The sequence below is a fragment of the Dama dama genome, chromosome 29 (assembly GCF_033118175.1).
Source record: "Dama dama isolate Ldn47 chromosome 29, ASM3311817v1, whole genome shotgun sequence".
NCBI lineage: Eukaryota > Metazoa > Chordata > Mammalia > Artiodactyla > Cervidae > Dama > Dama dama.
Genome location: NC_083709.1, coordinates 53,524,207 through 53,545,427, shown reverse-complemented (window position 1 = coordinate 53,545,427; position 21,221 = coordinate 53,524,207). Strand labels below are relative to the sequence as shown.

Here is a 21,221-nt window from a genome sequence, read left to right as displayed (position 1 = left end):
CAGTTTGTTTTTTAAGTAATGAATAAGGACTTTCTTGTGGCCAATTCTGGGGTCTCATTTTTTAAAAAAGCCCAATCAACTCTAACTGCCAGCGTCGTATCAGCTATCTTATCAGTATAGTATCTGAAATAAGCCTACTCAGAATTTGTATGCATATTTGATAAAAATATGAATTAAATGCACCAAACAGGTACAATATTGAAAAATACTCTACTTTTAACCCATTTTTAAAATCTCTTCTCCCTTTCCAATTATAACTTGAATTTATCCTCTCCCAAATATCTCCAAATTTATTTTCTTACTTGGCAACTCCACCCACTTGTATAGACTTAAGTTTAATTAAATGCAATTTTTTTCTAACAGTTCTTAAGATTAGGCCAAAAGCCTATAGAATCTAACATTCTCATGTTCAATAAATAAATGGACATATATTATGCACCTATATGAATTCAACACATTAAGTTTTAAGGGAAAAAAGACTTGTTAATCCTTAGTCTGGTAGTACAATAGAGAATAAAATATTTATAATCAATGAATACTTGATCCTGCCTATATTAAAATGATAATTGGAAACCTAGGCCACAAGATTTAGTTGTGTTTAATGAAAATCTCAGAGTGAAATGTGACACAAATCATTTTTAGAAAGTAAAGCAGAGTTAGCCATTACCCTTCATTTAGAAAGATAAAGGAGAAGAGTCGAACATGTACATGCCAATTATCATAACATTTAAGGTGAATCTATACTTCATCATCATGAAGTTGGATTTCTGTCTAAGTCTGTTTACTAAAAGAAGTACTTGGGCTTTATTTTCTTATTAGTAGTACTGGGATATTTTTTGAAATTAGGAAAATATCTTTATTATTTCTGCAATATTCCACTATTCACTGTAAAAATCATGATAATGGCTTTTTCACAACTTCATAAATTATAGAAAAATTATTTTCCACCTTCTTTACAGAAGTCCCCCTGCCCTCAACCAGCCTCCCTTGCTGAGTCCCAGAGACCTGTGAGCCCTGTGAGGGAGGCTCAGCCCACACACATCTGTGGCATACTGAGACAGGCCACCCACAGAGGCCTGCTACATGGCACTTGTGGCTGGCAGGCCACACGATAGGGATTTAAAAAAAGAAGAAGAAAAGAAAAAGTCTACTTCACCTATGAATATGGTTTTTACTACACAATAAATATTAATTTTGTTCTCCATTCTTATTTAGAAAATGCTTAGAGTGATGTTTTCCCTATTTTTCCATGACATACTTATATCCTAGAATATATGAAAAAATATTCCCAGCAAAAATGATTCTGTGATGAAATAAGCCCAGGAAATACTAGATTAAATAGGAGTAAACTGCCTTCTATTCTACAGAATTTCTCAGGGTCTTTGATATTTGAACGTGTGTTGTAATGCTCCAAGATAGAGATATGGCATATATTATTCCCCAATGACATTTGGCCAACAGAACACTTTCTTCAAGAAACACCTGTTAAAATCTCCAGAACAAATTTTTGGAAGTGAGAGATTAATAGAGAGAGCAATGGAGAAAGAAATTAAAATGACTATTGGGAAGTAGTGATGCTATTAATAGCAATAGGAAATAGGAGAGACAAATTTGCAATGGAAGATTATTTCATCTTGAACATAACGAGGTTCCTTTCCTGTCTGGTGGAGATGAGCAGCATGTATGAGACTCAAGCTCAGGAGAGAGGTCAGGTTATTGATTACTATTAATTAGAAGTCTTCTACTACATAGCCTTAGCACTCTGATACATTACAATGGCTTGTGAGATAGGTCACAAGTAACTTTTTACTAACATTGGTTAAAATACCAAGCTTGCAAAAGCTTTACACTTTCAAAGAAAATAGTATTATAGGCTTTTCTGCATGTAATGAATGATACAAAGAAAATTTATTTTCTCAGCAGCTAGTGACTGAATGGGTACTTTGATAAGTCCGAGGGTGGCAGCTGGGCTGCCAGGGCCTCACATCAATAGTAATAGGCAGACTCCCTGCATGAGACCAGGAAAAGGGTATGAGTTCAAGTCTTAAAATAGGAAATGGTTTGGTGAATGGAGGGATGCAAGAGAAGCAGGAGGATGAAGAAATGTGAGAGCAAAGACACTTAATGGAGGTTTTCAATTAAACTGTCACATGCTATGTGATATAACTTACCCTCACATCCCAGTAACTGAAGTAAGTTTTCAAAAAATCATATACTGAATGTGGTTTGATTTTTTTAAAAGAAAGCAATGTTTTGTTTGGCAGAGTATCAAGACAACACTCAGATGCATGAAAAGAAGGGACAGCCAAGATCTATGTGGCCAATTTGGTGGATTCTGTTGGCTACCTGCTCCACATCTGCTTCCCTCTTCTTTCTTCCTGACACCCTGCTTTACATCCGGTAGCCATATAACAGAATCCAGTGGAAGCCAACCCCATTTGTAGTTCAGGAGGAGATTCTGGCTTGTCTAAGCCAGTCATGGAATCCCCCTTGCCAGGGACGGTTTTAGGAATGTGCAAGTGACCCCATTCTGGCCACTGAGAGGTACATGAAGGAGAGTCAGGGAAGTTTTCCTAGCTTCTGAGAAATTCATTAAAGAAGAGAAAGTCATTCTCTTTCCCCTGAACATTTCATGCCTGGACATGAGGGCCAGAAGACTTCATCCATTATGTAGCCAGTCTGAGGAGGGCAGAGGCAAGAGAACTCAGAAGCCAGGACACAGCAGACCAAGGGTCTCTCCTTCCTTTGAACTTCATGTTATCTGAGACCATAAAAGCACTTAGGTGTTTCAGCCAGTCTAAGAATTTTGTTTCTTGTAAGCAGAAGTATGTAAACTACGAATGCCTATAACAACATCACTCTCACTGACCTACAATCCGAAAAGCTCTTCCAGGAGGGAGAGAAAGCAGCACAGTTAAACCCAGCCTGATCTAAATATTTCATAATCTGTAGCCAATCTAATCTATATCATACCTTTGTAAAATGCTTTACTGACTGTTATGCCCACCCTCTTCTCCCACCTGAATGCATTCTGTGCACTATTATATTAGTCAGGATTCTCCAGAGAAACAAAACCAACAAGACGTGTGTGTGTGTGTGTGTGTAGATAGATTTTAAGGAATTGACTCATATGATTTATGGAGGCTGGCAAGTCCAAAATCTGCAGGGTGGGCTCTCAGGCTGTCAGGTTGGAGACTAGGAAGAGCTAATGTTGCAGGTGAAGTCTGAAGGAAGTCTGTTGCAGTATTCCTTCTTGCTCAAGGGAGGTCAGCAATTTTGTTCTATCCAGGCCTTCAAAGGACTGGAAGAGGTCCATCATATTTTAAAGGCAATCTGCTTTACTCAACGTCTACCAATTTAATTGTAAATCTCATCCAAAAACACCCTCACAGAAAATATCCAGAACAATATTTGATAAAATATCTGGGCACTGTAGCTCAGTCAAGCTGACACATGAAATTAACCATCACAACTATTTTTTTTAGTTCCCAACAAATTTCCTGGGACCTCATTTCACTTTGGGCATATTCAAGGCATTATGTCATACGTGTGAATATTTTCAGTCATTGGCATCACAATAAATAAAAGAAAAAAATGAATTCCACACAAAGGTAATAGTAGAGTCTAAGACACTGTATACAGAGAGCAGTCAATCCAGGGAAATACCTGGGTATTACAGTTAGGAAAAGTAAGACAAGCCAGTGAAAGAGCAGTTGAAGGGGGCAGGGCAGTGCACCCATGACGCACAAAAGGACCCCTGGGTCAGTATTGCCACTGTTGTGAGAAATGGAGGGTGTCAGGGTCCAGAAGACAATTTCGGGACTAGGTCTGTAAGAGCACATCTGTTTAGGGATCCAGGCAGAAAAAAGATAGCTGTTCGATTTGGTTTATTTAAGAAGCATTTAGTATAGTATTAAAAAGGTGTGCGAAATATGAGGAGGAAGCAGGGAAATGACAAGGTACCCAGGTAGTATTAAGGAAGAACAAAGAAATGTGAGCACTGGAGAAGTATTTACTTCCCTATGTCAGAAAAAACTTGGGGAAGGAGAGGCTCCTGGAACCAAGGACTGCATGACAAGAGATGGAACCATCTGTCAATGGATAAAAATCAGCCTGTATCAACTTAGTCAAGAGGGAACAGGGCAAGGAAATACTCTGACTTCTCTTCGATTTTCTTGATTACATGTTGGTGCTCCCACTGACTAAACCAATGGGAAGCCAGAGTGGGGTTGCCAGATAAAACACAACACATCCAGTTAAATCTGAATTTCTGGTAAGTCTAAGTATTCATATTACATATGACATGGGACATACTTGCATTAAAGACTTATCCTTTTACTGGAAATTCTAACTTAGCCTGATGTCCTATATTTTCATTTGCTAAACCAGTCAACCCTAAGCCAGAGGGCAATGGAATCCACCAAAGCGTCTCTAAAGCACAGCCTCTCAGGGTCCAGAACAGGAAGAGGAAGTGTGGGGACTGGATCTGAAGGGCAAGAGTTGATAGGAATCACAGATGATAGCAGAAGCCAGACAAGGAGTGGCTGGGGCAAGAGGTGCAGGAAAAACTAAGCATCATCCGCTTTTTGAGAATGCCACCGGTGGTTTGAGAGAGTAGCAGGATTAAGGGGTGGAGTGCATAGCTGATGCAGCAAAGTGCAGAAGGGACAACCTCTCAAAAGCCTATTTGGAGAGGCCACAGCCCTTTTCCTCCCCGTTTGTGGGGCTCTTTTAATGCTTCTCCTCCAAAAGGAGTCATTTATGTTGGTGCCCTGAATGCTCTCTAGAAAACACTCTTTATCTTTACCTTGAAGGATGAAGACATAGAAATTTTTGTGGATAGGTGAAACTTTTGCGATTTCATGTTTAACTTTTAACCAGATTGCTCATTAGTATTAAGCAACTCAGGAGAAGAGATAAATCTACTTTTCCTCAAGAATCCTCAGAGCTGAACTATTACAAGTTTTTTCTTCAAGTACATCTCTTCCTTGCATTGCTGTATACCAAGACTGCAGACTGTGTAAAATCTTCTCTTGTTACAAATTTTACTATTTGGTCAATCTCTATATTTTTAAGACTCAGGTAGTGTTAATATAAATTAAGCTTTTGTAAAGAGAATATAAATTTTAAAATAATATTTTTATCTGGAAGATGGGAATTGGTAACTGGTTTTTTTTTTTTTTTCTTTCTTTTTCCTTTTAACTGAAGCTCTGTAGAGTACTTACTTCCATGGCTAATTCTTGGTCATCTATGGTGCCATAAATAGGTATGCCATGGAGAAGTCAAATTTGAATGTCATTCATTTTGATATTTTGGTTACTTATTTCAGCTTTTTGATTTCTTTGTTTTACTTCACTGGGACAGCTGCTGTCTACTCCCAGTATGTGATAGAAAGGTGACTTACATCAGTAAGATAGTTTGTGTTCAGACAACCAAAAGATGACAAAATCCTGTCACGTATTAAATATTTCCCAAGCCTGTAACACAAACAGAAGGCTTGAGTAGAGATAAAATGAACCATCACCAGGGACCTTCAGAGTACTTATAAAGCAATTTCATTTCTACAGTGAGAAATTTAAGTGAGGAAGGCTTGAGACAAATACAAAAAAGGCAAACTAAGTATTTATCCTCAAACATCCAACTCAGGACCATCATTCTCCAAGTCTGTAGCTACCACGGGCAGCTGCACTTTACATAACCAAACCTGTACACAGACCGTGAATCTGAGAAAGCCACTGTGCACACTGATTTCCTTTCAGTGCAGCGTTTCTTCAAAACAGCTTTCCTCTCCACTCCTCTTCCACGCCATCTCTTCAGCCTTCAGTCTCACTAGCTGCCTTCATCACACCTACTGTGCTACATTGTTCAACTTTCAGCATTTTGGGGACATGAGAAGGACTCATTCAAAATGACGTTCTGGCTTGTGAGCAATTTTTTTTTTTTTTTACTTTAAGTATGATTTCAGTCAGATTAACAAATGCCTTGGCAAACTGCCTGTTTACCATGCAGAGCATAAATTTTCTTAGGTCAATTTTGCTATCTCCTCCCATTTTCCCAAGATTATAACTAAAACTCTTGGTAATATAAACCTGTTAATTAACGGAGTCTTTTTAGCTAACCCCATTCTGATCATATGGATTGCAATCATTATTATCCATACACTCACCATATCAGTATATGATTATGACAGATGTCTTTATACCAATTCCCTCAGCATTTCTGAGTGCCCACTGTGTTTTAGACACAAGTGGCCCCCAATGAGTAGACATGATGCCTCCTCTTCAAAAACTGTTAAATGGTAATAAGAAAAGCAGGTGAGTGCCATAATAGAGAGACACACAAAAAGCACAAATGACTGGGGAGAGACTAACATCAGACTTAAGGAGAATTTGGGGATAATGTTCAGAGGGAGGAATGTTTCTAAAACAGTCAGAAATGGTCACAATTCTATGTTTTGAGCCTTTAAGTACATAGTAAGCTTCTATCTTTTGGTTCATAAAAATAATGGCTGATAAATTATTAATATATGGAAAAACAAGAATTTCACATACAGGTAACATCAGGCAGAAAGTGGTCAGGCTAAAGAAATAAAGACCTAGCTTCCTATTAGGAAGATCAGGTGGGCCATGGACTGTGTGCCCAGTTGACAAACTAGCCACAACACAGGACTGGAAAGTCACAGGCTAAATGAACAGTATCTCCTTAATCTCTAAGAGTTGAATCATACTTTGCTCAACAGTGAAGATGTGAAAAGTTCTGAGATTATTTTCAGAAGATCTTGGTTTGAATTCCAACAAGCCCCTTCACCAATTGGAGGCTTAAGTGACAAAGAGAAGTACTAATGATAATCACACACAAACACACACACACACACACATATATTTACACACACAGTATTCACAAAAACTGTTGTGATGATGAAATGTAAATATACAAAAAGTGCTGGCACGTGTTGGTTCTCAGCTCTAATTATCAACTCTAAATCTATACATTCTGTACTTTAGCCCCTGATCACTTTTAAGAAACTCAGTTTTGTCTTCTCACCTGTGTAATTATTGCCTCCTACAACTTATAAGCCTGGATGACTCGGGTTCAGGGTATCAGCAAACCTCCTGAAATGGTAGGTAGCACTGGATGGATGGTACTATCCTGTCGTTCCAGACACTAAGTCTGACTCTGTGACCCCATGGACTGCAGCATGCCAGGCTCCTCTGTCAGGTCTTTGCATCAGCTTCAGCAACAGTCCTTGCAATGAATATTCTGGGTTGATTTCGTTTAGGATTAATTGGTTTGACCTCCTTGCTGTCCAAGGGATTCTCAAGAGTCATCTCTAGCACCATAGTTTGAAAGCATCAGTTCTTCAGCACTCAGCCTTCTTTATGGTCCAACTCTTCCATCCACACATGACTACTGGAAAAATCATAGCTTTATAGTTTTTTGGACTATATGGACCTTTGTCAGCAAAGTGATGTTTTTTCTTTTTAATATGCAGTCTAGGTTTTGTCATAAGCTTTCCCTCCAAGGAGCAAGCGTCCTTTAATTTCATGACTGCAGTCACCAACTGCAGTGATTCTGGAGCCCCCAAAAATAAACCAATTCAATGGACATGAGTTTGAGCAGACTCCAGGAGTTGGTGTTGGACAGGGAAGCCTGGTGTGTTGCAGTCCATGGGGTTGCAAAGAGTCAGACATGATTGAGTGACTGAACTGAACTGAAGAAAATAAAATTTGTCACTGCTTCCATTTTTTCCTACAATGTGCTTAACTTAAGGGCTAGTTGCCTCCCTGAGTTAGGAAGTGCTTTGATTCTTCAACTGCAATGGGGTAGTTCTAGAACATCAGGAGATAGAAGTCAATATTATTTTTTCTTATTCCTTTATTCTTTGTTTGCACTATCTCCAGATCTGTGACAAAGGAAAAACTTCTTGTAATTCTTAGCTATCCAGGACCCCTGAGTGGAGGGACTCACTTTGCCTTAGGAATGGATCCAAAAGGGTTATCCTAGCCCATAACTAGGCTCCATGAACACCAACAACTTGGGCCAGAAGTGACAAAAAAGCACCAAATTATGTTACCAATTTAAGGCAAATGGGCAAGATTCCCTCTTGACTCTCTTGTAGAAGTACTGAGCAGGAAGAGGCATAATTTTTGTACTAAGGATTTTGCATAAGAAGCATGCAACAGCACAGACTGTGGTGGACTACAAAAATAGACAGAAATTATCCCCTCCTTCTACCCACACTCTTTGGTAGAGCCCACCCACATGGACTCCAGGCTGGCCTCTTGACTTGCTCCAGCCAGGCTGTAGTAAGCATGACACAAGCAGATGTCTGACAAGCGCTTGTGCACAGAAGTATCCCCATTTGCTTCTCTTGTGATCCCTGCACTACTACCAAATGAATAAGCCCAGTCTGTTCTGCCACATGATGAAATGCTCACGGCCAGGATGTCCCTGACATCCCAGATGTCTTTGAACCGAATGCCAACTAGGTGAGGCCATCCTAGAACCATCCAGCCCCAAAACAGAGAAACCACCCAGTGGACCACAGAACAATAATAAATAGTATTTTTTCTTTTAAGTTAGTATGTTTTCAGGTGGTTAGCAAAAGCTAATTGATAAAATTATGCATTCTCTTTCAAGGTTGCCAAGTATAAATACATTATATGTCTATAGGTGTGTACATATATATACATACATGCCTGCATACTTTGTCTTCTGGAAATGGGCACACAGACCTTAATAGTAACTTGTTAAATATTCACAATTGATTTAATCTTCTTCCAAAGAAAAGGAAAACTTCATTACTTAGTAATGTTAGAATATTTCTCAATATTAACAGGAATATTTGTAACTTTTTCCGGGAAAAGGTCTGGATTTCATTAGACTGTCAAAGGAGTTCATGAGCATAGCAGGGTGAGATCCACACATAAAAGAAAAATTCTAGTATGAAGGAAGAATGTTAGAGAATGAGCTGAGTTTGATTCCTAGAAAACAAGCCCTAGTAACTATCCTGACAAGTGAAAAGCAGAACTGTGTGATGAAAAATTAAAGAACAGAATTTTATGAATAATTTCAGTATTATTTATTGACTCACTGTATCATCACTATCATTATCAAAACTATCAGTTAAATCACATATGTGCAATACATATTTTCACTTGACAGTGCTTTCCTATAAGATCTTCTGGGTTCTATTCATTTTCAAATATTCTGTTGTGTTGGAATAGAAATTCTAGTATTTGTTTATAAATGAAATCTCCCAAGCTACTTCTCAAGCCAACAAAACTCTTTTTTTCAGATTTATGTGTTTCAGTTTTTTGAAAATTATATTACAAATAGGTTATGATCTTAAAAGCTAAATAACCCAATTTAAAATGGAAAATGGATCTAAATAAAGGCTTCTCCAAGGAAGATACACAAATGGTCAATAACCACATAGAAAGATGCTCAACATTACTAGCCATCAGGAAAACACAAATCAAAACCACAATGAGATACTACTTCACACCCACTAGGATGGCTATAAGCAAAACAATAGAAAACAACAGATGTTGGCAAGTATATGAAGAAACTGCGATCCTCAAGCATTGCTGGTGGAAATGTAAAATACACTAGAAAATAGTTTGGCAGTTCATCAAAAGGTTAAACATAGAATTAACATATGACCCAGCAGTTTCACTGCTACTGATATGCCCAAGAGAAACGAAAACATATGTCCACACAAAAATTCATACATAAATATTCATAGCAGCATTATTTTTAATAGTCGAAAGACAGAAATATCCCAATGTCCATCAACTGATAAATGGATAAACTGTAGTATAGCTATAAAATGGAATATTATTCAGCCAAAGAAGAATGAAGCACTGATATTTCATTTAACATGAAACCTTCAAAACATTGTAAGTGAAAGAAACTAATCACAAAAGACCATGCATATGATTGCACTGACATAAAATACCCAGAAGAGGTAAATCTAGAGACAGAAAGGACTTCCCCGGTGGCTCGGTGCCGCCATGCAGGAGACGCAGGAGACGTGGGTTCGATCCTGGGTCAGCAAGATCCCCTGGAGGAGGGCATGGCAACCCACTCCAGCATTCTTGCCTGGAGAATCCCATGGACAGAGGAGCCTGGTGGGCTACAGTCCAAAGGGTCATAAAAAGTCTGTCACGACCGAGGTGACTATGCATTCACACACGTATACATGCACATAGAGACAGAAAGTAGATTAGTGGTTGTTCAGAACCAAGAGATGGGGAGGCAATGGGGAATGACAGCTAATGGGTAAGGAGTTTCCTTTGGGGATGGTGAGAACATTCTAAATTGATTGTGGTGATAGTAGCACACCTCTATGACTATATCCCAAATCACTGAATTACACACTTTTAAGGTTGAACTTTATAATTTGTGAATCATATCTCAATAAAGCTATTAAATTTTTTGTAAAGCTTATGATCTTAATATTTGGAACACTGATTTACTGTATGGGGTTTTGTTTGGGTTTTCCACTTTTATTACAATATTTGCCTCAGGCTTGCTCCACCACAGCTATTTAGAGGGCCAATAGAGTTGGACGTGACTACTGGGTATTGGCAAACTGCCCTCCTGCTCACTCTGAAATAAAGTTAGCTTTTGGCCAGCAGAGCTTTAAGAAAGGATCTTTCTGCCTCTCTGTTGTTGATGGTAGCAATACCAGCAATTCCATGGGCTCACCCACCCTGCCACCTACCTGTACTCTATGTCCCATAGAAAGGACTTTTACCATTTCTGCATAGGGTCTTGGCAAATCTGGAGTTTTTCTGTGCCTCTAGAAAAATGAGCACTGGAATCCAGGGAGTGATTTTCCTCTGTAAATAAACCAGTGAGGGGCTTCCCTGGTGGCTCAGTGGTAAAGAATCCGCCTGCCAATGCAGGAAACATGGGTTTGATCCCTGGTCAGAGAAGATCCCACACACCGTGGGGCAACTAAGCTTGCATGCCACAACTGCTGAGCATGTGTTCCAAAACCTGGGAGCCACAACTACTGCGCCTGCGTGCCCCAGAGCCCATGCTCAGCAACAAGAGAAGCCACTGCAATGAGAAGCTTGTGCGCCACAACTAGAGAGTATTCCATGCAGTAACGAAGACCCAGCACAGCCATAAACAAACATTTGAAAAAAATACTCACTTCCTGCCTCAGCACAAAGGGATTCCCAGTATAAACCAGTGGATCTGAGATTTTATTCAGTATTTCTAAGGTGAAGCCATCCACCCACTCTCCATCTCTATTTTCTTTTTGGGGGGCTTGAAAAAATGTATTATCTTACAGCTTTTGGGGTCAGAAGTCTGGCCCAGCTCTCACTGGAATAAAATCAAGGTGTTAGCAGGTTGTGCTCCTTTCCAGAGGCTCTGGGAGAGAATCTGTTCCCTGCTCATTTGGGTTGTTGGAGGAATTCAGTTCCTTGTGGTTATAAAACTGTCCATCTCTATTTTCTACATCATATTGCAGGGTATGCAGTTAGAGAAGGCGAGGTTCAGAATAAGAACGAGACCGGCATTTTACAGAAACAGATCACCTTTAATGAGGCGAGAAGGGGCAACAGTCAGATTAGTGAGCTGCCGCCCTTACCCAAGAAAAGAGTAAGTATAAATAGGCATGTATGTGGAAAGTTACTGTCTTAAGGGGGCCTGTTCTTCTCCAAGGTTGTTCGGAGTAGTTATCTCTTTCACGGCTGGGGCAAGGAATTTTGGAGATAGGCCAGAGGCTGGACCACTGGGAGCTGGGCGTAATCAACCTTAATGTCCATTTTTTTCTCTTGGGGTGAGAGAGTTTTTTGTTTTGCATAGAATGGTGGGGAGGGCCTGGAGGGGAGTTTTAACTCCAGGCTATTTTGAGACACGTAGCTTTCCTTCACATATACTCCAGGATTTTGCTTCCTACTTGAACTCAACCAGATTTGCTGTCCCTACTATTAGGATGTGGCCTCTGCCTTTATCATCTTAATCTTGGACACCAAGAATCTGCCAATTTTGCCATTTTTCTACCACCTCTTTCCCTCTACAACTTATTTCATATTTGTCCAACCTCTCCTTTGGTAAAGGGTCACAGTGCCTCCATAAATAAGTATACCAGGTGAGAACTGCAGCAAAATGGTGAACTCACCCCATCCAGAGAGGGCCTCCCATCATACCCCTGATGATTGCTGCTGTATCAAAATCAGACCAGTGTTTCCAGATCTGTAAATGTGCCAAGGACATAAGAGTTCGAATTTTAAAGTACAATGTCCTAGTCTATAAAATGTGGCTCAATTTTTTTAATTAAAGAAAAAAACCACTGAAGATTAAATAAAATTTATTGTGGGCTAAATTTAATCAAGGACCACCACAGCAGTCTGCACTCTGCCGTGGTGAGCTCACACCAACAGTTCAGACATAATACCATATAAAGGCCAAAAGAAAAATACTGAACAAATATGAATGCTAACTGTATAAAAACGTATAAGATATAGCATTATTTTGGTGTCTCAGGTGGAATCTTTTGAAGTACACGTGTGGAACCATTAGAAGATAGTGCAGTCATTTCCTAAAGAATACATTCTTTAACAATATCTAAGTTTCAGCTTTTATTGTTTGAAATGGTCTCTGATACTGGTGAGTGAACCATTAAAGCAGTTATCTAAAGAAATCCAAATCAGCACAAAATAATTACTCCTGAAAAATCTAAGTAATCTTTAATTTTTTCAATGCATCATTTTATTCAACTAGTTTAAATACAACCCCCCTTATTTCATTCTCCTAATCAAACAAAAACTGATTTCTAAATTGATCCCTTGTGACAGACCCAGGTTATTTATGTAAAATGTAATGCTAATCACTGTGACAATATAGAATTCCTGCTAAAGAAGGTGAATTTTTTTTCTAAGTAAACGGCAAGTTCAAAGGTCAGTATGGCCTTTAAGACTTTTCCCTTACAAAAAGAAAAACAAATTATAAGTAGCTTGACATACAGATTTGCATACTTCAAACAGCTGTCCATTCTAGAGATGTTAACGAATGTTCAGAGTGATTAAACTTGAATTTATAGTTTATGGAAGGAAAGGTAATCCACTAGAATAGGTACTACATAAAGAATTAATATTATATATTCATATATTATATACATATTTATACATACATATTTGTGTATACATACAGACACTGAAGCAGCAAGAAAATATAGTAAAACTCTGCTGGTGAATGCTTCCTTGCCATTTCCACATTTTCTTTATTTTCATCTCCCTATTCACAAGACTTATGTCCTCACCTATATTTTGCTAATCACATTAACATTTATCATGAAATACTATTTCATGAATTTCTTTTTTTTAAAGAAAAATAATGAGAGTAAATTTAGCTTAGGCTGACCAAATAAATAAACCCTTCCTCAGAAAAAATGAAAGTTCAAATGCACCTCAAAGTTCAACTAGTATCTGCTATTTATGTAACCCTAGGAAAGCTACTTGAAACTTTGTCTCTGCTCATCTGTAAAATGGAAGTGTAAGTCAAAATAACTGGTAAGATTTCTTCTAAATCTAACACTAGATGATTTGATTTTCCATTAAACCCTTAAAGTTTCACTAAGATTCTGTCTGCATGACTGTTACGCCATACAATCAAAAGGTGTTATATTAAATAAGGAAAATATTCCTTAAATATTAAATAAGGGGGAAAAGGGAAAAAAAATCCTTAAATATTAAATAAGGAAAAATACCATGCTGAAATGATAATCTATAGTGCAGCTAGACACCACAGATATGTTAAAGTCTATAAACAGACACACTCCCCCTCAATACACATACACACATATTCAACACCATCATAGGGCCAGTGTTGCTCAAATTTCAGCAATTTGAGTTTCGTGTGGAATTTGAGCACCACCTAAATTTTTATTCACTTAAAAGTGGAAGTTATCTCATTTTTTAAAATCAGACACACCCTAAGCAAACAAGAGCTTGACTGTGTTAGCTTCATGTATTTTTCCTAATAAAATTTACTCAATAAAATAAATCCAGTCAATAAAATAAAGTACAATTAAATAAAATACCTCCAAGTACTATCTAGAATTTGTTACATACTTTCAATGATAAACATGCTAAACTTTGGAAATACCAGAGTAGCTTATGAAAATAAGGATATACACACTGTGTAGAATATAAGATTTTGTGTTAAAGGAATGTATTGTAAAGTTTCCATTGTATTTATTAGGATAGAAAATTATCAACTGTTACACCCACTCCCTTTCATTAGTTATAGAATCTGACTCCATACATTATTTTAAAAAGGGAGTAATAGGGCCATCTGTTAATGGGCAGAGTTTTCGTTTTACATATGAATTGGCATAAATCCCACTCTCGTCAAGCCAAGTGTTGATGCCAAATCTTTTGGAACCATCTAGATCTGTGAACTGAGAACGGCATTTTCTGTGGACAACTGAATAATCATCATCTTGACAAGGATCACCCTATGGGGCAGGAAAGATAATATTAATATTAAATGACTGAAATATGTATAAAGGAATGATTTCCAAAAGTTGATCTTTAATGTGTTAGTCTTATTATGATCAAAGGTTAATTTTCAAACAATTGATTAATATAATCTCTCAAATTAGTAATCATTTCTTGTATTTGGCTATTGCATTTATAAGCATTTCTAATTATGAATAAGTCTAATTAATGATTGTCTTATTTATAAAATTATAAATTATTATATGTGCAAAATTTTCTAAACCATAGATATACAGCATAAAGAACTATTTCTACATAAGACAAAAACAATTAAACTACCATTTAACATCTTTTATATTAATATAATTTTTCCAAAGACTAATATCTTGGGCTACATTTTTTTTTTGTCTTTTTTTAATATAAATTCATTTATTTTAATTGGAGGCTAATTACTTTACAATATCGTAGTGGTTTTGCCATACATTGACATGAATCCGCCACGGGCGTACATGTGTTCCCCATTCCAAACTCCCCTCCCACCTCCCTGCCCATCCCATCCCTCCGGGTCATCCAAGTGCACCAGCCCCAAGCACCCTGTATCGTGCATCGAACCTTGATTGGTGATTCATTTCACATATGATAATACACATGTTTCAATGCCATTCTCCCAAATAATCCCACCCTCGCCCTCTCCCACAGAGTCCAAAAGACTGTTCAATACATCTGTGTCTCTCTTGCTGTCTCGCATACAGGGTTATCGTTACCACCTTTCTAAATTCCATATATATGCGTTAGTATGCTGTATTGGTGTTTTTCTTTCTGGCTTACTTCACTCTGTATAATGGGCTCCAGTTTCATCCACCTCATTAGAACTGATTCAAATGTATTCTTTTTAATGGCTGAGTGATATTCCATTGTGTATATGTACCACAGCTTTCTTATCCATTTGTCTGCTGATGGACATCTAGGTTGCTTCCATGTCCTGGCTATTATAAACAGTGCTGCGATGAACATTGGGGTGCACGTGTCTCTTTCAGATCTGGTTTCCTCAGTGTGTATGCCCAGGAGTGGGATTGCAGGGTCATATGGCAGTTCTATTGCCAGTTTTTTAAGAAATCTCCACACTACTCTCCATAGCGGCTGTACTAGTTTGCATTCCCACCAACAGTGTAAGAGGGTTCCCTTTTCTCCACACCCTCTCCAGCGTTTATTGCTTGTAGACTTTTGGATAGCAGCCATTCTGACCGGCATGAAATGGTACCTCATTGTGGTTTTGATTTGCATTTCTCTGATAATGAGTGATGTTGAGCATCTTTTCATGTGTTTGTTAGCCATCTGTATGTCTTCTTTGGAGAAATGTCTGTTTAGTTCTTTGGCCCAATTTTTTGATTAGGTCGTTTATTTTTCTGGAATTGAGCTGCAGGAGTTGTTTGTATATTTTTGAGACTAATTCTTTGTCTGTTGCTTCATTTGCTATTATTTTCTCCCATTCTGAAGGCTGTCTTTTCACCTTGCTTATAGTTTCCTTTGTTGTGCGGGTTATATTTTTAATAACTGCTATCAGGTCATATTTGCAAGTAAATGCCAAGTTGGAAGGTTCATCCTATGAGAAATTTACCTCAGTATAACCCAGTATAATATTTAAGGTATTTATCCTTAGAGTGGGCTTCCCAGGTGGTGCTAGTGGTAAAAAACCTGCCTGCCAATGCGGGAGACATAAGAGACACAGGTTCAATCCCTGGGTTGGGAATGTCCCCTGGAGGAGGGAATGCAACCCACTCCAGTATTCTTTCCTGGAGAATCCCATGGACTAAGGACCTTGGCTGGCTACAGTTCACAGGGTCGCAAAGAGTCATACACAACAGAAGTGACTTAGCACACACGCATCCTTAGAGCACTTCATAAAAACTTCTGTTGTAATAAAACAAGACACTATCATTGCCACTTCCCAAAGGAAATATTGATTCACTCAGATTACATCAAGGATAATGGCAGACAAGAAACATAAAGCCCCTGGTACTGATTATCTAATTTCTGCTTTAAATTGATACTAATTTTAAAGCACTAGGACAAAATTGAAATTAAATCACCAAAACTATAAAACAATGAAAGAACACCAAAATAGTTCTAATCTTAGATAGGCTTTGTTGAAAACAATTGAAAATTCTAACCACATAATAATTATGGTGTCTATTTATTTACTGAGTGCCTATTATGGTCTGAACATGGTAGTTGAGTATAACTTTTAATCCACAACTGGCTCTGAAGTAGGAATCATTACTCCCACTTTACATGCAAGAAAATATTGTTTGCTTAAAAATCTCAGGGGAGAATCTAAAGAATGCCAGTGATTCAGCCAGGGCTGCAAGCTGTCTGCTTGTAAGACATATTAGCACACTAGCACCTTCATGAAATTCTTAATAATTCAAAGATAAAACATATAAACAATAAAATCTGAAAGCTACATAATATCCATGTCACTTTCTACATAGTTTTGGACTTTTGCTTTGTGTTGTTGGGGTTCTATTTCTTTGAGGTTTGTATGTTTGTTTTGGTTCAGATAGAGATCCTTTAAACGAGATTAGAGCATCACTTGCTAAACTGCCCTCTAAGTAGGAAGCAGGATCTCCTCATTCCTACCCCTGTTGCAGTGGAACTGAGGAGAGCTTCGCATGTAAGTCAACACCTTCCTTTAGCATCTCCTAGGCAGAGAGGATGATACGTTTTGATGAGATGAATGATAAGAATAAATGTGATGTTTTAGGAGAGGTATTCTGGCAGCAGAAGGTGCTAAAGACTGAAGATGAAAAGGACTGGATCCCAGAGCTATGATTAGAAATGGATCTCAACAACTTACATATCATTAACTCATGGATGTATAAACAAAATGTGGTCTATTCACGCAATGAAATAATTTATTTGGCCAAAAAAATGAATAAAATACTGGTAGTTCTATAGCATAGATGAACCTTGGAAATAGGCAAGTCCACAAAGACAAAAAGTTGCTTTGCCAGAGGATGGTGGAGGGGAAGGAATGAGGAGTGACTATTAATGAGTGTCATTGGATCAAAAGGCACCAACATATGTGGCTAAACATTATTTGTGGGTTGTATCCAGATGAAACTAGCATTTAAATCGATGGACTCAATAAGGTAGTTTGCCTTCCCCAATGTGGGTAGGCATCATCCAATCTGTTGAGGACCTGAATAAAAGAAAGGCAGAGAAAGTAAAAATTGGCCTGTTTTGCTTGATTGCTCGAGCTGAGATGTTGATCATATCCTGCTCTTTGGTGCTTCTGGTTCACAAGCACTGGTTTTCCTAGGATTTCAGGTTTGGTTTGCTTCTGTAAAGAAACCTGACTGGTACACTGGGTGTGTGGTTTCTTTGGGGGATGATGGAAATGTTCTGAAACTGACTGCGGTGATGACTGTATGTATGACACTGGAGATATATTTTAAAAAATCACTGAATTGTACATTTTAAAAGGGTGAATCTTATGGCATGTGAATTAAATCCCAGTAAATTATATCTCAGTAAGGCCATTATTTTTTACAAGTGGATAAGAAGGGGTGAACAATGCTGAAGTTAGGAAAACTAATTAAGATAATGCTTGTTGCCTGTTCTTTTTTGTTGTTGTTGTTGTTGTTGCCTGTTAACACACACAAAACTGAATGTCTCCCATGATCAGAGATGGTAAACCAACCTCCTCACCCAAAAAAACCCTACAAACTGATCTGTAATATTTGACAATTTCTGTGTTGTCTATACTCCTACCATGGTTGATTTCAAGTGAAGTCAGTAGTGAACACTGAGTTGGGCAGACATGAACATACTCGCATCACGCAAACTTTAAGAGGTGACTCCAGCTCACCCTGAATCCACTTTTCTCATTTCCCATTAAGCAGCAGCCATGCAATGTGAGTAGATTAAGCCCCCTCTAGGTCTAGGGGCAGAATCTGATTGCCTAAGACAATCAGGATAATCTCACTCCACTCTCAATGACAGTGATTAGTTCAGTGTTAGACATGTGACTTCAGTTTGTCCAAACAGCTTAAAGCCTGAGACTTCTGTTCAAGGGTTTGGGGAAGAAAACATTCTTTTCTCACTACTGGATATAAATAAGGAAGCATCTAGCCCAGGCTGCTGTTGGCAGCCTGCCTACAATCAGTATAGCATGAAACAAAACCATAAAAAGGCAGATAGGAGAGTCAGTAAAAAGTATAATGACATTGCTGTATCAATCCTTTCCTGAAGCCAGACTTTTCAAAAATATATGAGCCAATAAATTACTTTTACTGCCTAATCTAGTTTGAGTTGGTTTTTGTACAACCTACTAAAAGCATCCTATCTAGTATATACCTGAATAATCTGTAGTACTGGGACACTGAGGTACTGAGAGTTAGAGCAAGGAAATGGGTCAAAAACAAGGGAGATGGAAATATATAGAAAAGTAGGAGTAAAGGCAAGCAGTAAATTTCTGCCAAAGCATACACTAAAGAATTAGAAGGATGCAAACATGGAACAGGTGAAAAAATAAGGTTTTCAAAAATAATAACAAACTATTAGGAACCATGAGGGTATAATTACTATAAGGAAGCAGAATAAAGTTTGTTTTTCAAAGTTTAATACAAAAGGCACCAAACAGAATAGAAAAAAGCAGCTTCACCAACCAAGAAGGTCCTATATCAAAGGACCTTTTATATTGACTGCAGCTCATACCCAAGGCCCAGCTGAGATGTTGGGAGTTTTGGACAAGCAAGTAATTTGGCCTACCTTTGAAACTAAATATATAGAGAGGGAGTAATCATTTCAAAATTATTAGTAGTTTTCCCTTTTCATTGTTATGTAACCACCCATTTTCCCAAGGGGTGATCAAAATTTGTTTTAGAAAAAAAAATGACAAAGAGCAAAGTAATATCACCTTGTAATGCAAAATACAGTTTTTCCTAAAGACAACAGCCTTACAATCCAATGCATACTCTTGAGGATTTTAGAATATCAATGACCATACCTGGAAGATTCAAATCATAGGTTTCTCCAAGTATGGAGAGAAAACATTCTTTGCCATGAAGCCTTAAACAAGAGTTGGAACAGAGAGTAGGAAAATACAGAGGAAGTTTGGGGCATTGTAGGAAGATGAAAATAAGGAAAAGCAAAGAAAGACAGGAGAAATAGTTGGTGCATTTCCCAATTTTCCCATCCGTAGACTTAAATCAGGGCTTCCCTGGTGGCTCAGACAGTAAAGAATCTGTCTGCAATGCAGGAGACCTGGGTTCAATCCCTGGGTTGAGAAGATTCCTTGGAGAAAGAAATGGCAACCCACTCTAGTATTCTTGCCTGGAGAATTCCTTGGACAGAGAAGCCTGGCAGGCTACAGCCCATGGGATCAGAAAAAGTTTGACATGACTGAACAACTAACATTTTTCACACAGTTTCATAAGCTTCCCCAGTGGCTCAGTGGTAAAGAACCCACCTGCCAATGCAGGAGATGCAGGAGACGTGGCTTCAATCCCTGGGTCAGGAAGACCCCTTGGAGGAGGAAATGGCAACCCACTCCAGTATTCTTGCCTGGAGAATCCCATGGACAGAAGAGCCTGGTGGGCTACAGTCTATGGGGTCGCAAAAGAGTCAGACACAACTGAGCTTGCAGCACAGATTTGAACCAGATAGGGTCTTGTTGATATGGACAGAGAGAAGTACATTAGACACTTGAGAATAATGGCAGAAAGGCATAGGGGTCTCCTGGCCCTCATTTCTCATGAGATCTTCAAACAGACCACCTCTCATGCTGTTCTTTCATTTGCCTGGGGCACAGCCAAACCCAAACCAGTGAAGCAGCCTGGTCAGGCAGAGGGAGGCCTGGGAATCATCAGTCCTGAGGCATGTTTGGTATTCAGTGGCACAAACAAGACCCTGAAAGTAGTTGCAAGTCTGGAGAGAAGGTTCAACTGTTAGCTGCAGAGCTGAGCACTAAAGCTAGGTATTGAATGGGAATCACAGGCGGCTTCTGTGGGATCAACAGTATCTATGGAAGTGGAAATGAAGTTGAGTCATCTCAGACAAGCCATGAGGGCTCCAACCAAGCCCGGAGAAAAAGAATGGGAAATAGAAAAAGACTGAGAGTTACCATACTCACAGACTATAGCCACTTATACCTGTAAGAAAAAGAGCAACCAGGTAGACTTGGGATATCATCCCAGAGACTAGATGTTGATGGAACAGCTACACAACAGCTCTTTGTGCCTGCGTGGGCTTCTGCACGGCACGGTGACTGGGTTCTAAGAAGAAGGATGGCACAAAGAGAACAGGAGGAAGCTGCATTGCTTTTAAACAGCTACTCCAGAAATCATATAGCATCACTTTCATCACAGTCACAGTTCACCCAGATTTGGGGGGAGGTAATACGGACTCTACCTCTCAATGTGAAGAGTGTCAGAATCACATTGTAAGAGCACGTGCCATGGCAGCACATGTGGCAACCATCTTGGGAAAACAGCAGTTTGCCACAGGGAGAAAAGTAGGGTGTGTTGGGGTTCCCAAGACCACCACTAGATTCAGTGACTTGCTCAGAGGACTCATGAAACTCAACATATAATTGTACTTGTGACTATGATTAGGGCTTCCCAGGCAGCACTAGTTGAAAAGAATCTGCCTGCCGATGAAGGAGACGCAAGAGACATGGGTTCGATCTCTGGGTCAGGAAGATCCCCTGCAGTAGGAAATGGCAACCCACTCCAGTATTCTTGCCTGGAAAATCCC

The 21,221-nt window shown here is 38.7% G+C and overlaps 1 protein-coding gene across 1 annotated transcript in view; it reads right to left on the bottom strand.

Annotated features, from left to right (window-relative positions):
- Window positions 1–14,287: 14,287 nt before the first annotated feature.
- CFAP95 (cilia and flagella associated protein 95) overlaps window positions 14,288–21,221 on the bottom strand; it is an 86,484-nt gene continuing 79,550 nt past the window's right edge. The window contains exon 6 of the mRNA XM_061132187.1: window positions 14,288–14,479. Within this exon, the coding sequence (XP_060988170.1) occupies window positions 14,288–14,479 (192 nt within the window). The remainder of the gene's footprint in view (window positions 14,480–21,221) is intronic.